Source organism: Schistocerca serialis, chromosome 2 (genome assembly GCF_023864345.2).
Source record: "Schistocerca serialis cubense isolate TAMUIC-IGC-003099 chromosome 2, iqSchSeri2.2, whole genome shotgun sequence".
NCBI classification, from domain to species: Eukaryota; Metazoa; Arthropoda; class Insecta; order Orthoptera; family Acrididae; genus Schistocerca; species Schistocerca serialis.
In genome coordinates, this window is record NC_064639.1 from 494850383 (window position 1) to 494872311 (window position 21929).

A 21929-nucleotide genomic window follows, 5' to 3' on the forward strand; every position below is an offset into this window, starting at 1 on the left:
TAGTTCTAAGTTCTAGGGGACTGATGACCACAGATGTTAAGTCCCATAGTGCTGAGGGTTATTTGAACCATTTTTTGTTGTAAATAAGCTGGAAAACAGTAGTACTAGACAAAGCGGTAAACAAGTTTACTTCCATATCTCATTAAGCTGGCTTCTTCGACCCCAGGATCCCTATCTCACATTGTTTAGTGAAGCATTATCTATGTCCTATTACATTTTTGCAAGCTCTTACGGAAACACCCTGTATGTATCTCTCAGTTACCATCAATACTGTTTCTTTGAATTTAAACCATATCTAATTTTCAGCTGTTGTACCAGTTGCTACTGGCCTCTCACTATGTACCTCAATATTATTGTTGAAGATGATTTTTAAACTTTTACTAGCTTTAGCTCCCATGGAAACAAATTTTTCTTCAAACCATGTACAGTATGGGGTTTCCATAAACTGTCTGCTGTTGCAATTAACATGACACATCTAATACTTTCATCGTAGATGACTGATTTATCTCGTATCTGGGTAGGAACTTCTCTACTAGTTCAAATGATTTGCAGGATTCAGTGAGTTTTGTCATATATTTTGATGCAGCACAATCAGCAAGCCAAATATTACCGGGATTAGTGGACAAAATGTTTCCAGCTCTTGCACTCAGAGCTTGATATTTAGCTTATAGACTATTTTAACGGTCTTTCTTTGCACTCAGCCTAGTAATTACATTCCTTGTGACAATAATAGCGCTCAATATTCTTCTTGTCCACGGAATTTTTGCTTAAATACCTTTCTGGACGATGACTTATATCATTTTGTGATAAACCTTAAGAGGGGCGAATGCAGTTGCTTTTCTTCAGTCTGTGACTATCATTGCTCTTCTTTCAATAACCTGAAAGTTAAATCATCGAAAGTCTGCCTGCTTTCAGCACAGGAGTGCCAAGCGGTAACGACGAACCATATTTCACCTGCAACCCACCTAAAATTTTAGCAACCTTGTATACGTCTCCCACTGGTCCACCAACATCTGCAAAAGACTCTCCTGATGTTTCAACTTTACTAATTGTTGCGCAATATCACGGTGCGATATTTTATAATTGAAGAATTGATGTTTCAGTGTACCTTTTTTATTGCAGATCGCAGTTCAGCAATGATCTTAACATGATTCCATACACCACATGACGTAATACTTCATAGCTGGTCAAATTCCATACTAGATGAAAAATAGAACAGTTTTCACCACAAAAGATAATTTCAATTGATATTTCCCCTGCTGAAAGTTACCTCCATCAAATTTCTGGATACGCGACTGAAATACTTTTTCGATGCGTCTTTTACCTTTTCACTTTCCAAGTGGAAATACCTTCGATGTAACTGAACCTTCCTGAGAGACTTGAGTAACATGAAGAACAAAAACAAGACGCTACCCCATATAATGAATATTTATCACCGGGCCCATAACCTGTTGGACAGACGGTAATCAGGTTATTACAGTTTGTGATGAATAAGTCTTATTAGTTGCATAAAAAGCAAAGATAGCACTTCAAACATAAGACACAGAACAGTTTCCATTAACATTGATATAAAATCATCTTGTCTACCTGCTTACAGATTTCACAAGATAAAAGCACAACAAACCATTATACGTAAACAGATGCACTAAACGTGCGAGGTTAAACTGGAAATTTGTTGTTGCTGAAAACACATTAGTAAAACTGATGTAACATCATTAAACACTACCGAGCGAGATGGCGCAGTGCTCATCATACTGGACTCACATTTTGGAGAGTGACGGTTCAAATCTGCGTCCGGCCATCCTGATCTGGGTTTTCCCTGATTTCCCTAAACCGCTTCAGGCAAATGGCGGGGTGGTTCCTTTGAAAGGGTACAGCCGATGTCCTTCTACGTCCTTCCCTAATCCAATCTTATGTCGCCTCCCCCAAATCAACCAACCATTAAAAATGTTGTTCCACTGAAAAGATTAAAATTAACAAAAAGTTGTACATACTCCTACAAGCAACACTTCTCATTAACTGAACCAGGTAATTAGGACTGAGGTCTAAAAGCAAGCGAATGTCACGCCATATGTTGCATCTAAACTTGTCGACGGCATGGGCACATTGTGACTAAATTCGTCTTTACAACTATTAAAAATGTTAATTTATTTTACCTTACGTATGTCGTTTCAGTCATGTAAAATGTCGTTATCAGTAGAATTTTCTCTTAATTTATGCTTACACCTATAAGTGTCTCAGCACAAAGATTTTTCTGGTATAACTACGTTTGGCACTGGTGTTTTCGGCCTGGTTTTATTTTGATTTGCAATACTTCACCTGGCGTGAAGCATATTGCACCACTAATATTTATGTTCCTCTCACTAAATGTTTGTCAGTCGTTCAGGTTTCCAATTTTCATCTCTCATAAGAAGAAGCTTACATTAAAAAGTTTATGAGATCAGATATAATGGTAAGAAGAAGACTGGCCTTTTGCACAAAGAAACGTTTTACTGACTGGTCTGCTTCGTACATCCATGCCTTCTTGTTGTAGATGTTGACATCGTGTTAAAGCTATGAAATAACTTTATCAACAAGCAGATTTCACACAACCTGCTTTAGCACTATGCAGAACAATTTATTTATAATTCTGAGAATTATGAACTCTCACAAGTCCGTGTGAAGCATTCTCAGGCATCAGCAATTTGCATTTAAGTTTCTTGACTTGAAGCGCTAGAAAGTAATACTCATATTGATTACAGTTTGCTATGTTTGCGTCTGTAAGATAGTTAATTCTCACAGAATTTAATTTCGGTGACAAATGTAATAGTTTATTCTTAGTTGGTACAGTGCAAAATGTAACAGCCAACAAGAAAACTAATTTTCGTTCTATCGAATTCATCTATCGACACATACAAATATCGCTGCAACAAATGCTGATCGAGAGTGTACTACTGTGAGATTGGAACAACGCTAGAAAAAGTGAAGAGTAGTAATGTCATAACATGTGTTTTAGTAAAGTCAGTGCGTGGCTGTACGTATCAGGGATCTAAAATAGCTCTCCATTTGTTGCTTCAGTTAAGCCGATGGTTTCATCTTGGCAAAGATGTTCAAATGCGAACATACGGTGGTCCCGAAAACAGTTTGAACGAGGTTATGGCGGGGTTTTTCACCTAGCGCTATTAATGCTAAAGAATGGTGCCTATGCGCGGCTCGAAGTTCAAATTTGAGGAGGGAGAAAAAGTGTTGTGCTATGAACCAGATCCAACAAAGGCGAGGGTGTTGTACGATTCCAAGGTAATTCCTACATTAAACACTAGCAGTCAACAGCAAGTTGTTGTTGACATAAAAAATGGCATTGCATTAGTTCACCAGTAAAAAGGTATGTAGATTTTCGTTAAGTGATGTCACTTTAGCTGGAATTAAAACTTTTTAGCAATTAACGCTTCGTAATGCAGAGCTTGGATGACCTTCAGAAGACCATATTTGACAGTCCTGCGAAAAGGCAAACTGTGCGGAAGAAATATGTTTTTATATGGCTTATTGAGGATATTTGTGAAGTTTTTTTACTGAAACTTGTACTTAATTTTAACCGTTTTGACAGCTACGTACATCGTTTTAAAATAAGTTGTGTTGAATCAGTTAACTGGTAAAGTAATTTTATGGTTTACCCGGAAAAGGGCTACCGTGCTTTTTATGCATCCTTTAATTTTTTTGTTAACAGCTATGAAGTTTAGTTTGTGTGACACACAGTATTTCTGAATTTATATAGATTTGTGATACGCACATCAGCGAAGATGACACGTCAATTTTGACGTACACTGACGTACTCGGCGTCATTCCGTCGATCTAGAGTAATGTATAAATTAATGTTTAATAAGCTGTAATGTAGTCGTAATGTTCATGATCAGACGGAGACAGCCGTGTGAGCGCCACTGTCGACAAGCGGACATAGCTAGGTACCTGGGAATGCGGTGGAGGTAAAGCCCCCACGGACTTCAGTGTTACGAGGATAGGCGGAAGGAATATATTTCGTCGGCGCAGTTTGGTCAGTGTTCACATTTCTCCGTGTTGTATTTTCTTGGCTTATATATATATTTATTTTTTTCTCAAGTGTGTATCGGACAATGTTGACGTAAGCGAATTATTCTTTGAAATTCTATGTGAAGTTAAATACTGGTGGTATACTAAGGCGAACTGAAGTGAATTGGGAGTGATTACCTTCGTTTTACGATAATACTTGCAGTTCTTATTACAAAGTTATGTGCGGGGGGCTGCAAAGCGGAAATGGCAGCAGCTTCAGAATTGGATTCTCGTATGACACTTCTGTCGCGAGTGATTGTAGAATGGAAGACTCAGAGTTTGGCGTTAATGATTAAGCATTAAGGATACAATTTTCACGGGAAGCATATTTCATTGTTTTTCACAATCCTTTAGGTGGCAGATGGAACTCCAGTTCGACAAAAATGTTGATGCATTTGTTTCCTGGTATCGCACCGATTTCGAGATAGAAAATAACGGGAAGTGTATCCGTGATCAGTGTTACCATGCATTCGTAAAATCGAAACTCAAAAGTTGAGAGTAATTCTCACAATCACAGTAAAGGCACAATAATTGTAATTTCATCGAAGTACCATGTGATGGACACGATGTCTATGATTAACACGATATTGCTGCGTTGGCTAAGCACAGCATCAGAATAATACGACTCTTAATTTATAGTGTTGTTTCAGTCACGGTTCTGTGTGGAAGCATATGCTGACTACTCGTTATTTCCGAAAGACTTTGGTTTTTGAAGTTGAATAATACAGTAGGTGCATTGCGATGTTTCATATATGAAATTTAGATGTCATTAAAAATAGAATTGGGGCTATTGGAAATCCTGAATATGCAAAAATTTTACGTATCATTTAACTGTGACTTGATAAGTAACAAACAAAGAATATGAAGAGAAGCAAATGTGCGACTGTAACTTGGAGCTATAGTTAGAGTAAATAAATTGATAGTGCATCATTAATACCAGATTTGCTCATGTGTGAACCCTTACATTGTGTGGGTGCTTCAAAATATAGATTCAGAAATTATTTTCTGCATGTAGGAGATGGTATTAATTTTTTTCTTTTAATTTTCATGCAATATCTTGAATTGGCCAGTAGAATTTTTTAATGTGTTTGATAAGGGTATATCTGAAGTCAATGTAGATAAAAATGGGAATTCATTTTGTAAAAGCATTCTTTGTCATTAGTGTCTAACAGATTTTTTTTCCCTCCTGGAATGTAGTTAATCATTCCACCAGTGTATCTCAATGTAGTTTCCAAACATGGTTAGTTGAGAGCCACTGTTTGTCACCACGAGCATTGATTTAGCTGCATAAATAATTGCATCAACATGTTTGTTGTTGTGGTCTTCAGTCCTGAGACTGGTTTGATGCAGCTCTCCATGCTACTCTATCCTGTGCAAGCTTCATCATCTCCCAGTACCTACTGCAGCCTACATCCTTCTCAATCTGTTTAGTGTATTCATCTCTTGGTCTCCATCTACGATTTTTACCCTCAACACTGCCCTCCAATACTAAATTGGTAATCCCTCGATGCCTCAGAACATGTCCTACCAACCAATCCCTTCTTCTGGTCAAGTCGTGCCACAAACTTCTCTTCTCCCCAATCCTATTCAATACTTCCTCATTAGTTATGTGATCTACCCATCTAACCTTCAGCATTCTTCTGTAGCACCACATTTCAAAAGCTTCTATTCTCTTCTTGCCTAAACTATTTATCGTCCATGTATCACTTCCATACATGTCTACACTCCATACAAATACTTTCAGAAATCACTTCCTGACACTTAAATCTATACTCGATATTAGCAAATTTCTTTTCTTCAGAAACGCTTTCCTTGCCATTGCCAGTCTACATTTGATATCTTCTCTACTTCGACCATCATCAGTTATTTTGCTCTCCAAATAGCAAAACTCCTTTATTACGTTAAGTGTCTCATTTCCTAATCTAATTCCCTCAGCACTTAATTCGACTACATTCCATTATCCTCGTTTTGTTTTTGTTGATGTTCATCCAATACCCTCCTTTCAAGACACTATCCATTCCGTTCAACTGTTCTTCAAAGTCCTTTGCTGTCTCTGACAGAATTACAATGTCACCGGCGAACCTCAAAGTTTTTATTTCTTCTCCATGGATTTTAATACCTACTCCAAATTTTTCTTTTGTTTCCTTCACTGCTTGCTCAATATACAGATTGAATAACATTGTGGAGAGGCTACAACCCTGTCTCATTCCCTTCCCAACCACTGCTCCCCTTTCATGTCCCTCGACTCTTATAACTGCCATCTGGTTTCTGTACAAGTTGTAACTAGCATTTCGCTTCCTGTATTTTACCCCTGCCACCTTCAGAATTTGAAAGAGAGTATTCCAGTCAACATTGTCAAAAGCTTTCTCTTAAGTCTACAAGTGCTAGAAACATAGGTTTGCCCTTCCTTAATCTAGCTTCTAAGATAAGTCGTAGGGTCAGTATTGCCTCACGTGTTCCAACATTTCTACGGAATCCAAACTGATCTTCCCCGAGGTCAGCTTCTACTAGGTTTTCCGTTCGTCTGTAAAGAATTCGCGTTAGTATTTTGCAGCTGTGACTTATTAAACTGATAGCTCAGTAATTTTCATATCTGTCAACACCTGCTTTCTTTGGGATTGGAATTATTATATTCTTCTTGAAGTCTGAGGGTATTTCGCCTGTTTCATACATATAAACACAGTTTCAGTAAGAGGTATATAAGATACCCTATAAGTGTTGACTGCAGTAACAGTTTACAGGATGATGTCCTTGCTCCCTTCGGCAATTTCTTGATTGGTCATGACATCCTGAACCCAGAAAGCACTGGTACAGAGGAAACTCTATTTTATTGGGATAACATTATTTAACATTCTGTTGTTAACACAAACACAAAATTTACTTTGTTAAATCATTAAAGTAAAACATTGATGTTCCTGTATTTCTTGCTTTCAGGTGCTTGAAGTTAATGTGAACAGGGATAAAAAAGGACGTAAAGCTGTGGAATATCTTATTCATTTTCAGGTTAGTTCGCAGTAATGTCAGCTCACACTAGTATAGAGCAAATAGAAGGTTCTTAAAGGTTAATCATTTGAGAATCAAACAGACCTTTTTTCCACTTGTACCTTGATTTCTTATATTGTGATGTGTTCAAATATCAAATGTTTCTTTCAACTACTGAAAATGCACGTGCAATTTTTTTGTGTAAAGTAATGCATAGCTGTAATCTCAGTAGTTGTTAACTTGTAAAGAGCAGCAATAAAATCATATTTGTGATTCGATCAACTTTGAAGTCCTGTCAGATGTTAATGCATATCTGGGAGTGTGATGTATGCGTATAAATTGGGTTCATACTAAGTTTTGATATTTGATGACCATGAAAAGTCACATGATGGAACGAGACCAAAGTGTAGTAAATGCAGAAAATAATGTTTGAAGGGGGCAGAGTTGTGAAGTTAGTTTTGTGGCTGTTACAGTAATATACCGACAGTAGAGTTATTTCATCTCCTATCAAATGAAACAAGCTTTTCCCAACCTATCCCTTATTCCTGGCTCAAGATGGCATTGTTATTAGTTGGCCACTGAAAGATTAGGTTGCATTTTTTTCTACATAATTTGTATGTATTAACAGAGCTAAGATATTGGCCACTTGAAGGAAAGTGCTGGATAGGCATTGTCTGCTTCCAATTTTAATTTTTTTCCATTAAAACTTCCATTCATTTAAAAGTTGTGTTAATTACATTACTCGGACACTATATGTTTTTCCTATTAGTTTTGGAATATGACTGTTCCATGAATGATTGTTTCAAAGTAATTTAATTGCTTCAGTGTAATTGTGGTAATATTCTGTAACCTCATAGCTCAAGGCCACACCTCTGCTCCTTCCCCTACCCTCCTCCTTTCCCCACTTTTCCCTTTCCTCTCCCATCCCTTCCCTGTCTTCAGTAGTGTTTTTTTTTCTTTTTTTAAAAAAGTAGAAATGGTTGTGATTTCAATTTAGTTTGCTCGTATCAGAACAAGTAAAATTTTATTTTACCTCAATTGTTGAAGTACAACCCTATGTTGTTTCTTAAGAGGCACAGAGTTGTATTAGATATGAACCACGTTGAAAAAATAAACTGCACCAAAATTAATTTTTAATTCTTCAATATTTGGAGGGCACCACACCTTTTTGGTATAGTTTGAAGCTATAAGGCAAATCGAAGGGAAAAAAAGCTTTGCCATTTAGCACTTAAGTTTTACCATTTGTATCATAAGCAGTCAGTTTCCAAATTACAGCCCAATATGGACAACAAGTGTTACACACTTAATATTCAAAGTAGGGATATGTTTTTTCGTTCAGTAGTTTTGGCTGATAGGTGTCCACAGTATTTGGCTTCTTCACAAATTTACTATGTTTATTGAGAAGAATGTCACTATGAAGATGCTGGAGGAAATTTCATTGAGAAGAAAAATTATTTATCCAGTTCGAACACCTCCAGGTGTATATATTAGAGAAAATGAACCAAAATCTCAACTGTTGCCATTTAGAATATAAATGGAAGACTGCAAAATTATACTACATATTACAGCATATTGGAACCCTGACACACTTGATCTGAAATATCATTCAGGTTGGCATATAGGAAAACAGTCTGATAATACAGGTTGTATCAAAAAGAATCATCAGATTTTAAAAATCATATCTATTATGTTATTTTAGATGTGTGTGAACAACATACTGTTGGAAAGAGCAAACTAGAGTTTTACATTGTTCCTGCTAGGTAGCAGCAGTGTGCACCCACTGGTGTCAGGACAACAGAAAGCATTTTGTGTTCTACGTTTCACACAGTTCTGGTCAGTAATAACTGTTAGTATGACATTTGTACTAGGGATGGTGTGTATCCTCCTGCAGCACAGAGCATTAGGCATTGGCATGAACAATTCCGAGAAACAGGTTGTTTGTGTAAATACAAATCCCCAGGCCGTCCCCAAATGTCCAACACAGACTTCAGAATGCCTGCACCATAGTTTCACAAGAAGTACATAGAAATCAGTTTGCCGTGCAGCTCGACAGCTCAAGGTGCTCCTCCCCCCACACCATGTCTGTGTGACGTGTGTGTCGACGTTTACAAAAGAAACCATACGAAAGTCAGCCACTGCATGCTCTTCGTGAAAGTGCAACCAGCAACGTGTGGGGTTCTGTAATTTCTTTCTTTCTTGGGAAGATGAAGGATGAAAGTTTTCTTCTACACTTAGTGTTTAGTGACGAGGCAACATTCCATTTAAATGGAAAGGTGAACTGTCATGTGAGGCTATGGGGTACAGAACGATGACATAAAGTTGTAAATCATAAAAACAAAATTCATTGTATATGTTTGTTAGTTTCAGAAATACAGATGTGCCAAATTGAAGGATTCTTTTTGATACACCCAGTATATTGTTTCTCTGTAAGTGATAATCTTATTCAATTTCTTGAAAGGGTAGGGACATTTAAAAATGTGTGTAGAATCCGTGCATATGTGTGTTTTGTTCTTAATTTTACTGAAAATCCAAAGCTAAATAAGAACCATTACTGTTATACAATGTACAGGCCTAATGATGTATCTTTTTCAAGGGCTGGAATTCCTCTTGGGATCGCTATGTTAGTGAGGATCATATTTTGAAGCACACGGAAGAGAACTGGAAGCTTCAGAAAGAACTTGCAGAGAAAGCGCAGCTAAGGCCGTAAGAATTTTCTAATAATGTAATATAGTGCTAAAGTAATTAGTCTGCAGCAAATTTCTGAATTTATGTGGAACAATTTTTGTAATTCACCAGATATTGCACAGCCATCTAGATTTACTGAAAGTGCAGACATAATATAATACAAATTTTATTGTACAGAAGTAAACTTGTCATAAATTAGTGTCGTAAAAATGTGCTGACAAAATGTACAGAAAGTTTTGCCCATGGGATCTATCACAATACCTTTTATTATGATATTCCAGATAATGCGGTGAAATGGGCCATTTATTTATGACACTGCTTTATGTACTATTGTGCTTTAATTCATAGAAAAATTTTGGCGTGATGATCTGTTCAAAATCTTCATTCCAGTATAATAGATCCTAGTGACAGTTTGTTGACTCACACTATCCAGTATATTTTGAAACATACTCTTAGAAAATTCAGCCTTTCCCAATAAGTAGTAATGTGTCTTTCGAAAACAAATGTATGAGGGTGGTTTGACAAGACTGGTAACTTTCCATGAAAAAATGAAACATTTTTGTTGTAACTTCATGGTTGGTAAGCTTGGTTATTCCAAGGATCATATAAAAAATTTCAACAATGTACAGTTCATTGTTGACAGTTGCCGGAGTTAAGTGTGTCAATGGCGTGGTGTGTGTTGTTAATAAACATTTTCATTTGAAGGGTTTGGCTGCTGCACAAATCAAAACTGAGTTGTATGAAGTTTTTGTCTGTTCATCCTTTTGACTGGAGGTTCACTTTTCTAAGAAAATGAGTCTACAGCTGTCCTTTTGGTCTTACTTATAGTGTAGCTACCAGTTTAGTTGCTTCAATGCACCATTTTCAGGCCGTAGTTGATGCTGAAGGGGTTAACACCACCTTCAGCATCAACGAAGGCTTGATGATGTCATGTGGACTCGCACCATCATTGAAAACAGTTTACCTTTGGATAAATAATTGAAACATGGTTGGACAAGCATTGAAGATGAAGTGTACTACGGCCATCCAGTTGAGGCCACCTAGAAGGAAACCATTGACAAAATCTCTCAACTGAGTTAGTGCATAATATCCTGCAACAAAAATTGCCCATGAAGTTGCTGTGTGTGATTTGGGTGCTGAGGCTGCTCAGTCAACCTAAAGCGTATCGGGCACAACATTTCAACACCATGGGTGGCAGTGTTTAAGTGCGATCTTCGACTTTTGTGCCAATTTGTGACTGTTGATGGAACCTGGGTTTGGTTTTACCTAAACACCAGTTAAAACGGCAGTCAGAACAAGTGCACCGAAGAAGGCAGAGACCATTTTTATCAGCTGGTAAGTTGATGGCCAATGTTTCTTGATTCCCAAGGAATAATCCTCATAGATTACTTTGGAAAAGGAAGTGCCGTAACTGAACCGTATTATGCTTCATTGGTGGATTGTTTGAAAATGAGAAAAGACCAAGGTTGGCATGGAAAAAAGTGCTCTTTCACCTCCCACACATCAGTGATAGCAATGCCAAAAGTGCATGAAAGGGATGTTTACTTGCTTCCTCATCTGCCCATCCACCCAAGTGACATCTTTCTGTTCCATAACTTGAAACTTTGGCTTGCTGGGAAGAACTTTTTGTCGGATCACACATGATAGTTGTGGTCACAAAGTATTTCATAGTGTTTGACAGAACCTATTTTTCTTATAGGAGATTCTAGAGATATAAGGTAAATTGTTATGGAACAAACATTTTTTCTTTGCTTTTTTACCAGACTTACCAAACCACCCTCATAGTAATGTATTGTAACTGAAGTGATGCAGTGGTAGTTAGTTGGGAGCTCCAACGTTAGGTGCGTAATGGGGCCCCTTAGGAACATGGCTACCAAGGAAGGGAAGAAGCCACACTCCATGTGGATACCAGGGAGAATCATTCCGGGTGTGGAAAGGGTGCTTCCGGATGACGTGAAGGGTACAGGGTGCAGCCAAGTGCAGGTGGTGACTCATGTCGGTACCAGTGACGTATGTCGCTTTGGATTGGAGGAGATCATCTCTGGTTTCGGATGGCAAATGGAAATGGTAAAGGCTGCCAGTCTTGCTTCAGAGATTAAGGCAGAGCTCACCAGCTGCAGCATCATCGACAGAACATCGGTGCAGAGCAGAGTCGAGGTTTCTGAATCAGAGGCTCAGGTAATCCTCAGACTGTGTAGAGTGCAGATTCCTTGACTTGCGCCATTGGGTCGTGGGTTTCCATGTTCCGCTTAATAGGTCAGGAGTCCACGGTGCACAGGAGGTGGTAAAATGGGTAGCGGGGACTGTATGGAAGGGACTGGACGGGTTTTTAGGTTAGAGGGTCTCAGGGAACCACAGAAAGAGCATCTGTCTAAAGGGGGCAGGTAAAAACACAGTAAGGTAGTTGTAGAAGTGATCAGTATTGTAGTTGTAAATTGTTGTAGCTGTTTTGGTTAGAACCAGAGCTCCAACCGTGCTCTAATAGAAAGCACTGAAGCTCAAATAGTTATAGGTACAGAAAGCTGTCTAAAGCTGGAAATAAGTTCAGCTGAAGTTTTTTCAACAGTTTTCTAACAGTGTTCAGAAAGCATAGATTAAATAGTATTCATTACTGTCAGAAGTAGTTTGCCTTGTAGTGAAATTGAAGTAGATAGTTCCTGTGAGATATTATGGGCAGAGTTTGTACCTGACAATTGGACTAAACTAGTAATTGGATCATTTTACTGCCTCCCTTGGGTCTAATTTCAAATAAGTACCCCACTCATCTAATTATAGTCAGTGGTGACTTCAGTCTACCCTTGATATGCTGGAAAAATTAAATGTTTAAAGCAGGTGTAAAACGTCATACAAAATTGTACGGAATGCTTCTGCAGAAAATTATTTTGAACAATTACAGGGTGTATTCGACCCGGGACATACGGGAGATCTGGGAAAATCCCGGGAATTTTTTCGTCCAGGAGAAAACCGGGAAAAACCTGGGAATATTTTAGAATTCCGGGAATTTTTCATTGTTTTAGTTGCCAGTTAAATTTTTGTGATATTGACTGGTAAGAACCAATACTCTAACGAAGGATATTACTGTATCCCGCTTTTACAGAATAATACTGCAGCAACAAAACGTGAACGAGAGGGAAAAAAAAGAAAATAAAACTTAAGTCCCAAAGGAAATCCGCCATATACAACAACAAAACACTGTGCTCATACAAGTGTCTGCCAACCAACGTGTGTCAAAGGTTTTAGGAAGAATATGCAGGATTCATAACAACAAATTGCCTCCGATGAGCGTGACGTGACAGCTGTTTACATTAGATTAATTTGAGCAGTTGCGGGCGGGCTCTTGCGTGTGCGCAGTTGAGTCGTGTGTGAGTAGTACCTTCGCCTGCTTCTAGCTAAATTGCTCCGGTTCGTTGGATTGTTTGGGGGAAGAGACCAACCAGCGAGGTCATCGGTCTCATCGGATTAGGGAAGGCCGGGGAAGGAAGTCGGCCATGCCCTTTCAAAGGAATCATCCCGGCATTTGCCTGGAGTCATTGAGGGGAAATCACGGAAAACCTAAATCAGGATGGCTGGACGTGGGATTGAACCGTCGTCCTCCCGAATGCGAGTCCAGTGTGCTAACCACTGGCTCCGGTTCGGAAATGTCGTAAATCCGGGGCTGATGCACAGAGCAGTCTGAGTTGCAGTGGGCAGGTGGGTAGTCTCCACGTGACCTGGGTTTATGTTCAGTGGTTTTGCTGTTTCCTCTTCGGTTATTGCTCTCACATTAAATGAAAACAAAATGGATTTCTGTGGCCGGAGCTACCAAATGAATTAAAATACGTTCGCATAGTTACGGAAACCTAAACTATCTTGTTAGTTTCAGGTTTTATTTCCACCTCTGACAGTCAAGCACTAATCATTGTGCAGAACAATGGAGTTACTTTTCTCTGTTTGCTGAAGAGATTTGGCTTTTTATTTATCTTTTGCGCTGAAGCAGTCAATTTATTTGAAACGAAGTGTTTAATTTCACACTGTTGGCTAGTTTCAACTCTTTGCCGCATTTCAAGTGCACATTTTCCATCTTTTTGCTCGTATGGCATAATGCCATAATAAAGAACCAAACATGAGATAATTTAGTACTGGTACTCAAGAAAATTTACATCCGAATCTGGACATACGATTGTGCACTTAAAGCCGAATTATGCATTTTAGTATGGTTCACGAAATTATTCTTGAAGTATCCAAAAAATGTTAAGATGTGTGTGAAATCTTATGGGACATTACTGCTAAGATCATCAGTCCCTAAGCTTACACACTACTTAACTTAAAGTATCCTGAGGACAAACACGCACACACCCATGCCCGAGGGAAGACTCGAACCTCCGCCAGGACCAGCCGCATAGTCCACGACTGCAGCGCCTTACTCGGCTAATCCCGCGCGTTTTGAAGTATCCTTTGTGTTTTGAAGTATTCTTTGTTGTAAGGTTTCTTTTATGACATAATGCAAGATCTTTTGATGTTTTACACGTACAAACATGCGGGTTTCCTGTGTCATCGTAGCTGTGCTGGCACTCTGGCAACTGCTGAAACGAACCAATTTCTAGCATCTCACGGGAAAATATTGCGAATGGTGGTTTGAAAAGTGTTACTTTCAAAGTAAATTTCCTTTTATGCAAATGAACTATGTGCGAGAATGTAAGGTGAATTTCTTAAATCACAGAGCGTTTGACTCTCATTTTAAAATCAACTCTTTGAGGACGACCATCTAGAAGAATTTCGAGCCCAGAAGATCAGACATTTACGTCGTTATTAAAAATTTTACTGCCACTTTCGTGTGATGTATTTTAAAGTGTAACACGTGCAAAAAGATCAATATTATATGTGGAAGCTTAGCTTCTCTTGCAGCGTATTAATCTGAGACCAATATTATTTGTGAAAGCTTTGTTTTTCTTGTAGCAACACTATGTATATGAATTTCAACCATTAACTTTTCCTTTTTGTGTGTTTGCACTACTTACGATTGATCTTGCAATTGGTTGACTACATCACGTGTCGTATGCTGTCATCAGCTGGCGAGATCACGCGACATGAGCTATGGCTGGCTTACAAAAGCGCGTCGCAATCTCGATTTCATTGCTTCAGAAAGTAACATGCAGTGTTCGGTGGAATTCGAATTTATACCTCCGTAACACGAAAAAATGCAGTGTACGTGTTGCTGCACATCAGATCTTTCCAAAACGTGTTCCCCCCCCCCCTTGGGTTTCATTTTCTAAAGTGCCGGCAAATTCTACGTCTGTGTAGAAAACCATAAACGTTCTAAGGATTGATAAGTTTTACAGTGTCGAGGAAAAGTATACTGTCACTTAACACGGAAAAAGTGTATTCTCACCCAGGAGAAAGTGTATTTTCAACCGGGAAATCCGGGAAAAATCCGGGAATTTTTTTTCCTTGTCCATGTATACACCCTGAATTAGTTTGAGCCCACTCGAAACGTAAATGGTTGCGAAAACATACTTGACCTCTTAGCACCAAACAATCTTGGAGAGATAATGCAATGAAAGTGTATTAAAGTCATGGTATGAGCCTAGACAAAGATGATCACCACTAGTTGATTTCAACACGGTCTTATTCAGACTTCATTGTCACTACTATCTACTCTACATCTACTTCTATACTCTGTAAACCACCGTGAGGTGCATGACAAAGGGTATGTCTCATTGTACCAGTATTTGTTTCTTCCCGCTCCATTCCCACATACGGAATGTGGGAAGAATGATTATTTGAATGCCCCCGAGCATGCAGTCATTATTCTAATCTTGTCCTAAAGATACCTATGTGAGCAATATGTAGGGGTTTGTAGTATATCCTTAGAGTAATCATTTAAAGCTGGTTCTTGAAATGTTAATAAACTTTCTCGGAATAGTTTGTCTACCTTAAAGACTCTTACAGTTCTTTTCCTTGAGTACCTCTGTGACACTTTCCCCACAGATTAAACAAACCAGTGACCATTCATACTACCATTCTCTGTATGTGTTCAATATTTGCTGTTAGTCCTATCTGGTATGGGTCCCACACACTCCAATAATATTCTAGAAACGGTCGCACAAGTGATTTGTAGGCAGTCTACTTTGCAGACTGACTGCACTTCCCCAGTATTCTACCAATAAACTGGAGTCTACCACCTGCTTTACCCATGACTAAATCTTTGTGATCATTCCATTTCATATCCCTACAAAGTGTTACACCCAGGTATTTGTATGGGTTGGCAGATTCCAACAGTGACTTATAGATATTATGGTCGTAAGATACATTTTTTCATTTTATGAACATTTATTTCTGAACATTTAGAGCAGAGTTGCCAGTCTCTGCCCCATGTTGAAATCGTATCTATATCTGAGTGTATATTTATGCAGCTTCTTTCAGATAGTACTTTATTGCAGGTAAGTGCATCATGTGCAAAAAAAGCCAGATTTCACTGTTAATACTGTCTGCAAGTTCATTAATATAAAACATGAACAGCCACGGTCCCAACACACTTCCTGGGGCACACCCTAAGTTACTTCTACATCTGATGATGACTTTCATCCAAGACAACATGCTGTGTCATCCCTGTTTGAGAGTCCTCAATCCAGTCACAAATTTCACTTCATACCCCCATATGATCATACTTTTGACAAAAAGCGTAGGTCCGGTACTGAATCAAATGCTGTTTGGAAATCAAGAAATATTGCATCTACCTGGTTGCATTGATCCAATCGAGTGAGAAAAGAGAGTTGGGTTTAACATGTTAGATGTTTCTGAAATCCATGCTGGTTGGCATTGAGGAAGTTGTTCTGTTAAAGAGACATCATTATGTTTGAGCTCAGAATATGTTGTAAGATTCAACAACAAATTGACGTTAAGGATATTGAACAGTAGTTTTGTGGGTTGCTTCTACTACCCTTCTTGTAGATGGATGCCACCTGTGCCTTTTTCAAAGAATTGGGCACGGTTTTTTGTTAAAGACATCTACGATAGATTATAGTTAGAAGAGGGGTTAATTTGGCCACAAAGTCAGTATAGAATCTGACAGGGGTTCCATTGGGGTGTGGAGCTTTGTTTGATTTTAACGGTTTCAACTGTTTCTGAACACCACTGACAACATTACTTATTTCGTCCATCTTTTCAGTGGTGCAATGGTTATATTGAGGCAATTTTTGTGCGTTCTCCTTTGTAAAGAAACGTTTGAAAACGGAGTTAAGCATTTCAGCTTTTGCTTTTTTACCATCAGTTTCATTTCCTGTCATTTCCTGTCATTTGCTAAGGACTGGACAGTAACTTTGGTACCACTAACAGCCTTTACATATAACCAGAATGTCTTTGGGTTTTGTGAAAGATCATTTGACAATATTCTGCTGCATTAGTGATTGAAGGCATCGCGCTGCCCTCTCTTGACAGCCATACAATTTTCGTTTAAGCATGTCTCTATGTATAGCACTACCCTTTGTTTTACCCGTGCTATACAGTAATTTCTGTTTCTTTAGAAGTTTCTTTACAGTGACTGTATACCATGGAGGTTCCCTCCCATTATGAACTCTGCTGGTTACACATCTAGCCATTGCATGGTCAACTATTCTTTTAAACTTGAGCTAAAGTTCCTCTGCATGCTCCTGCCCTGTGCTGAAAGTTTGAAGTCCTTCACTGAGATATGACAGTACTGATTTTTTTTATCTAGTTTTCAGAACATACATGTCTTTCTGCTTGTTTTAGTTGTCCTTTGTACATTGGTAATTGTTGCTACAACTGTGTCATGGTCACTGATACCAGTTTCAATGTGGACATCTCCAGAGAGGTCAGGTTTATTTGTGGCCATTAAATCCAGTGTATTTCGATCATGCATGGGGTTTCTATCTGTGCTAGGTAGTTTCCAGAGAAGGCATTTTGTAATGTTTCTCAATATGTCTTATCACACCAACTGCTAACAAAATTGCAATTTTCCCAATTAATTGTCAGATGCTTGAAGTCTCCACTGATGATTACAGTATGAAACTTATGTACAAGTGAACTGTGGTTTACTCTAAAGCTTTTGGTTATATCAGGAGATAAGTTTAGTGGGTGATAGAAGAATGCAATTATCATTTTATGCCCTCCCCTGATACTGAGCCTTGCCCAAACAGTCTCAGATGCAGCTTCAGTTTCAATCTTGGTTGATTGGAGGTTCTTGTCTAATGTGACAAAGATGCCAATCCATTTCCCATTTATTTTGATGTACACTTTAGTTTTCCCCAAAAATCTCACTGGTACCAATTTCAGGTTTCAACCAGCCTTCACTGCCTAGTATTATGTGAGCATCACTGCTTTTCATGAGCACTTCAAACTTTGTAGTTAATCCTTCGGCAGTTTACCATTAGGATTTTAATACTCTCATCTGTTGGTGTTTTTTGTTTTCTCTTTTTGTTCTCTCAAATGTTACACAGATACTTCGGAGTTTCTTACAGCATCATTATATGGATTGGACGGAGAGTCGTCTAATCTAGAAAACCCTTGTATGCACTTTCACATGGTCAGCTACCTGAGTAGCAGCCTCTGCTGATGCTTAGTGCACATCTGAGATATTTAGGGGAACCCTATAGTTCTGAGCCCTATGGTACAAGTCCAGGAAGTTGCACCCTAGCTTGTTGCAGAATCTTTGAAGTCTGTGGTTCGGTCCTTCCACTTGACGTATAACTGAAGGGCCACACTCAGTTCTGGGGACAATGCTGCAAATTGTGAACTTTGTTGAAACCCCGTGCTGGTCTTCTCAACCTTCTTTGCCAGTCACTAGAATGACCTCGAGGCCAGAGGAAGGGCATCATGTGTTCCAAAATGCACCACAATCTGCAGTTGGTTGCACCGTGTTCCCTCAATGACTGCCGGAATAGTCTCTTCTAAATGCTGAATGAGGCCTCCAGGCAGACACACTGAATGCATCTTGTGTCCTTTCCTGTCCTTTGCTGCCATTTCCCGAAGGTGTACCATCATTCACCATACATTTGAGCTGCTGACTATTAATAGACCCCCTAACATTTTGTGTGTGCTGCCTCCTGGCACTGGAGAAAATGGGTTTCCCCAAGTGAGTCACTCTAATTCTGTTTTTCAGTGAAAGACAGCACCTCAAACTTGTTTTTTTAAGGGGACTGGTATAACACCCCAAGTCCTTGGTCCCAGTCCATCCTGTATAGGACACCTAGATCTACCATTAACATGCCACTCACAATGAGGTGGATGAGTAAAGACATATCCTGTACTTTCTGCAAAGGAGACAGCATCCAAAGGAGAGGATAGTTCTTTACTCTGGTATAGGTATCACAGGTACGTGACTCTTGGGAGCTCTTCCAACACACTGATTCACAGGAGCTGCCAAGCATTTGATGGTAGTCAGGGCGATTTACGAATGTCAACCAGCTCATCCCGTAAATACTGTTCGTTGGACATTCTCTTCAGGTTCACATTATGCACCACAAATTGCAACTTCATAAAACCTCTTTCCACTTCTCCAAAGTGCAATGGAAATTTTGTTTGTGGCTGTCTAAGTTTTGTCTCAATCTTCCCTGATGTTGTTGGCTTCTGGGCAGCAGTGTGATCATGACAAATGAATAACTGAGCCCTCTGTCCTATCAGTGTGTTACTTCGATGAGTCTTGTACTTTGGCTACTGCAGTGGTTGATAAGGGTATGTCTATTCCAAACATTTTGAAGTTTGGTGGCCCTTACCTATTACTACCCGTGCATACCAGGCTGATAATTCAGCATAATGTGTGTCTGCCTTTTCCACTTAACAATAACATTGATAGGAACTGTGAAATTTGTGATGAGATGCGAGCTTTTGGGCCTGGACAGTTGTGACTCATTGAAATTTAGTCAATTCCTCCATTGACTTACTCATACAGAAAGCACATCCACAAACAGGCACATTATGCTTGATCTTATTATCCACTCAGATGTACATTATATCATGACATCATATGTAGAGCTCGTATAGGGTATCCGGAGTTTCCATAGACCCAGTTGCTACAGTAGAGCGAAATAGTTTCATTCTTACACATACACACATTCCATCTGGTGCCTGTCAACTAAATTAGAGAATAAATTTTATTTAAGTAACTGAGAAAGAAAAGAGAGATAAAAATTGAACATTGTTATGGTTTTTTTGGTAGTAAATGTTTCTGGTTCTTATTCTGGTGTGAATGTGACACTTCCACTTTAACTTAGTTTTTCTTTGTGATAGTGTTTGGTTATTTTAACAATTCATTTTGTTGTGCAGTGGTGCAAATGTGAAAGTGATTCAGATAGGAAGTGAAAAGCAATTCATTTGTATTTAGATTACTATTTCTTCCGTAATTAAAAAAAAAAATTTCTGTTTCATGAAGAACTGCATACCTGTATCGGCGAGATAACAAGGGGCCGAAAGGTAACGAGGTATCCATCAAGAGAAATAACAAATCGGAACGTAGCACTGGTCATCGCACAGCATCTGCTACAACCTCCCGGGAAGGTAGCCCTGATTCTTGCAGTACTAACGACACTTCTTTGGACAAAGATGAAAGTAATAGGAGGAAACGTGTTACTGATCACAGAAAAAAGAGAGAAAAGAGTGTGATGGAAGATGAACACTTAGGCAATGCTTATGAAGATGACGATAGTGATGACTATGGTGTAAAACATGAAAGTGATAGTGATGATAGCAGAGAAGCACACAGTGATGATGAAGTGGATGATCATAATCAGTGTGGTGACGGTGATCTCGCTTGTGATCAAGACTCGGAAGATTTTGTTGATCATAACAACTCTGATAACAGTGAGTGTACCACTGAAGATGAAGCCAGTGGAGAAGATGCAGAGCATATTAGCCAGTCAGATGAAGGCGCTCAAGACACTGCAGAAGAAAACTTCCCATTGGAATTTACTGCTGTTATGAGAGACATACTGGATTTGGATAATGAACTTATTAAAAATACAAATAAGGTAAGATAGCTACATTCTACATGAACTTCAGTTTTTTAAACATAAATTCTTGCTTTTCTGATTCAGATAGGAAAACATTTGATGTAGTTACATTTGCACACATTTGTTGATATAAATTTGTGTGGTGTTAACTTCTTTCTTGTCTGCTAGTTGATTTATAGGTGTTAATTACATTTTTCACATGGCAGTGTTTACTGCTGCACCAGCTTTTGTCATTTGTAATGAATTTCGGTATCATTATGTTCTTATTCAAAGATGGAGTACACACACAATTCTAGTCTTGACAGTGAGGGACTAAGTGAGGTCATCAGGTTCACACACATGGTCCATTATAATGCTATATTAATGTTACGAAATGCTGCAAATTGAGGTTTAATGCTGGTATTTTGTTATTATTACGGAAAGTCATTTGTATACTTCCATGTAATAAATCACTACAAACATTCTAATGTTTCATCCAAGTTTCTCTGAGGTTTCCTCTGCTAGCACAGGCATGATGAAGTTCAAAACAAAGTTGATGGTGTAAAAAGCATTGACATGTAAAAATTGCTTACTACACTCCATACAAACGGATAGTCAGATTTGTGAAATAGCAATAAGAAAAGTCACATGTTGTAGTAATTACAGAATTAGAAACACATCTGGACAGCAATCTTCCCACGTTCCCCAAATTTCAACTCTCGCCCTAAATATGGCAGATGTTCTGAAAGGGTCCTGACAGTATCCACTCACAACATGGGTCTGTTGCAGTGTAATTTGAATGTTTATTAGCCTACTGAGGGTGTATACACCCCAGGACAACTGGAAAATCTGGAGAAAATCCTGTAATTTTTTTTCTCTGAGAAAAACTGTGTAATTTTAGAATAACGTAAATTTTTCATGGTTCCAGTTTTCAGTTAAATTTTTGTGATTTTTGACTGGTGAGAACCAATATTCTAACAAAGAATTTTACTTTAGCCCACTACTGCAGAATAGTACTGCAGAAATGACTCATAAATAAGAGACTAACATGAAAATAAAATTCTTGTTTCAAAGAAAATGTACCCTTTACAGCAACAAAACAAAGTGCACACAAAAGTGTCTGCCGACAACAAAATGTGTCGAAGGCTGTGCAATGTTTTGTAACTACAAACTTCTTTAGATGCACCTTTCTCATGCACCTCATTTTGATCAGCGTGAAGTCTCAACTGTTGACATTTCTAATAGGTCGCAGGGCAAATGTTGCGAATAGTGGTTTGG

At 38.6% G+C, this 21929-nt stretch overlaps 1 protein-coding gene across 2 annotated transcripts in view; it reads left to right on the forward strand.

Moving 5' to 3' along the window:
- The first annotated feature begins 2922 nt into the window (after positions 1–2922).
- LOC126457430 (male-specific lethal 3 homolog) overlaps positions 2923–21929 on the forward strand; it is a 124941-nt gene continuing 105934 nt past the window's right edge. For both annotated transcript variants that reach the window (XM_050093701.1, XM_050093702.1), the window contains exons 1-4: positions 2923–3276; positions 6997–7065; positions 9638–9747; positions 20096–20690. In XM_050093701.1, the coding sequence (XP_049949658.1) occupies positions 3175–3276; positions 6997–7065; positions 9638–9747; positions 20096–20690 (876 nt within the window). In that variant the 5' untranslated portion in view covers positions 2923–3174. The remainder of the gene's footprint in view (positions 3277–6996; positions 7066–9637; positions 9748–20095; positions 20691–21929) is intronic.